Below are 2,500 nucleotides of genomic sequence, written 5' to 3'. Positions count from 1 at the left end.
ACACTCACTTGCTGCCCTCCGCTGCTCAGCGTGAAGGTGGCGCTGTTGCTGCTGGAGGCCGTGCTGCCAGACACCTGCACGTGCCCCGCGCAACACCACGTGCTGACCTCTCAATTTGCATTCAGCGAATGACTTTTTTTTTTTCAGAAGAAAACAGAAAGGCTGATGTACTGAGATTTTGGGTTTGAAAGAAACACACACACACACACACACACACACACACACACACACACACAACACACACACACACACACACACACACACACACACACACACACACACACTCACAAACACACACACACACACACACACACACACACACACACACACACACACACACACTCACTCACTCACACACACACACACACACACACACACACACACACACACACACACACACACACACACACACACACACACACACACACACACACACACACACACACACACACACACACAATTCCAGTGAATGTAACCTCTTCGGAAATAGTGTTTCATAATGACTGTCATTATCAAATCCTGTTCTTCTATCGTGTTGTGGGATAAATCAAGCTGCCGTGCTTTCTTACCACCCCAACACCCACTGTCCTAGAACCCGCTTGGCCGAGACAGTGGGCATGTAACTTGGACAAGACCGTCCTGTGAGCCAGTTCTAGCCCAGATAGTCGGGACAGCCGCTGTGTCCATTGCTGTCCTGATGGTCCTGATGGCCATGGTCAGACAGGACTATCGTACAGCATTGCATTCCCTGGATACGTCACCTGATGGTCCTGATGACCATGGTCAGACAGGACTATTGTACAGCATTGCATTCCCTGGATACGTCACCTGATGGTGCTGATGGCCATGGTCAGACAGGACTATCGTACAGCATTGCATTCCCTGGATACGTCACCTGATGGTCCTGATGGCCATGGTCAGACAGGACTATCGTACAGCATTGCATTCCCTGGATACGTCACCTGATGGTCCTGATGACCATGGTCAGACAGGACTATCGTACAGCATTGCATTCCCTGGATACGTCACATGATGGTCCTGATGGCCATGGTCAGACAGGACTATCGTACAGCATTGCATTCCCTGGATACGTCACCTGATGGTCCTGATGACCATGGTCAGACAGGACTATCGTACAGCATTGCATTCCCTGGATACGTCACCTGATGGTCCTGATGACCATGGTCAGACAGGACTATCGTACAGCATTGCATTCCCTGGATACGTCACATGATGGTCCTGATGACCATGGTCAGACAGGACTATCGTACAGCATTGCATTCCCTGGATACGTCACCTGATGGTCCTGATGGCCATGGTCAGACAGGACTATCGTACAGCATTGCATTCCCTGGATACGTCACCTGATGGTGCTGATGGCCATGGTCAGACAGGACTATCGTACAGCATTGCATTCCCTGGATACGTCACCTGATGGTCCTGATGGCCATGGTCAGACAGGACTATCGTACAGCATTGCATTCCCTGGATACGTCACCAGCCTGGCTGGTGAAGGACTGGTACACCAACTCTTCGTTCAGATGAATGATTTGGACCTTTGCTCTTTCCCTGGAGGGATGACTTGGGCCTTCACTCGTCCTTCAGAGGAATGACCATGACCTTCGCTCTTATCTCAGATGAATGACCTTGACCTTTGCTCTTTCCCCAGAAGAACGACTTGGGCCTTCACTCGTCCTTCAGAGGAATGACCATGACCTTCACTTTTCCCTAACAGGTGTTGGACCTTCACCCTTCCCTCAGAACAATGACAATGACCTTCACCCCCATCACCCCACAGCTCCCCTCCACCTCTCTAAGCCCCCACCCCCACCCCACCCCCAAGCTGCAGGGACATGAGGGGGAAGGTGTTGGTCCTTCACGCTCCCCTCAGAGGAATGACCATGACCTTCACCCCCACCCTTCACACACACACACACACAGCCCCCCAACCCTCCCCCCCACCCCCCAACTGACCGAGGCGCCCTGCAGGGACATGAGGGGGAAGGTGTTGCCGCACAGGTAGGGGTCCAGGGTGACGGTGTAGTCCCCAGAGCTGCCCGTCACGGTCACGGTCCGGAGGAAGGCGCCGTTGGGCCGGGCCTGGGGCATGCGCATCAGGGGGGCCACGTCTGCACGTGCAGCACGACAGTAATGTTATTCATCTATTTCTACAACAACAACAACAACTACTACTACTACTACTACTACTACAAAGAAGAACAGGTCACCGGGTTGTTTGCTGACTTATTTTGTTCGTTCGCGGATTCATCTGTTGTTCTTCTTGTTTGTTTGTTTTGCTTACTTTTGTTTTTTATGCTGCCTGTACTCTTTTCTTCTGCCCATCTATCTATTTATCTTTCTGCCATCCATCTTTCTGGATATCTACTGAGCTATCTCTGTCGCCAGTTTTAACTAAGCAGTTGTGTTGAACTTTGTTCCAAGACCGTCTCAGGTACAAGATGTAATACAACTAATTTTTTTTTTTTTTAATTCTTTATTA

General features: G+C 50.7%; 1 protein-coding gene across 2 annotated transcripts in view; it reads right to left on the bottom strand.

The window, feature by feature from the left end:
- LOC143277690 (fibrocystin-L-like) overlaps nt 1-2,500 on the bottom strand; it is a 132,119-nt gene that overhangs the window by 83,384 nt on the left and 46,235 nt on the right. For both annotated transcript variants that reach the window (XM_076582610.1, XM_076582611.1), the window contains 2 exons: nt 1,975-2,129; nt 1-74 (listed from right to left, as the gene is read on the bottom strand). The exon at nt 1-74 is cut by the window's left edge and continues 80 nt beyond it. In XM_076582610.1, the coding sequence (XP_076438725.1) occupies nt 1-74; nt 1,975-2,129 (229 nt within the window). The remainder of the gene's footprint in view (nt 75-1,974; nt 2,130-2,500) is intronic.

This window comes from Babylonia areolata, chromosome 34 (genome assembly GCF_041734735.1).
Source record: "Babylonia areolata isolate BAREFJ2019XMU chromosome 34, ASM4173473v1, whole genome shotgun sequence".
Taxonomy (NCBI): Eukaryota; Metazoa; Mollusca; class Gastropoda; order Neogastropoda; family Buccinidae; genus Babylonia; species Babylonia areolata.
Note: the sequence above shows the minus strand (reverse complement) of the source record. Positions and strands in the feature narration are given on the sequence as shown.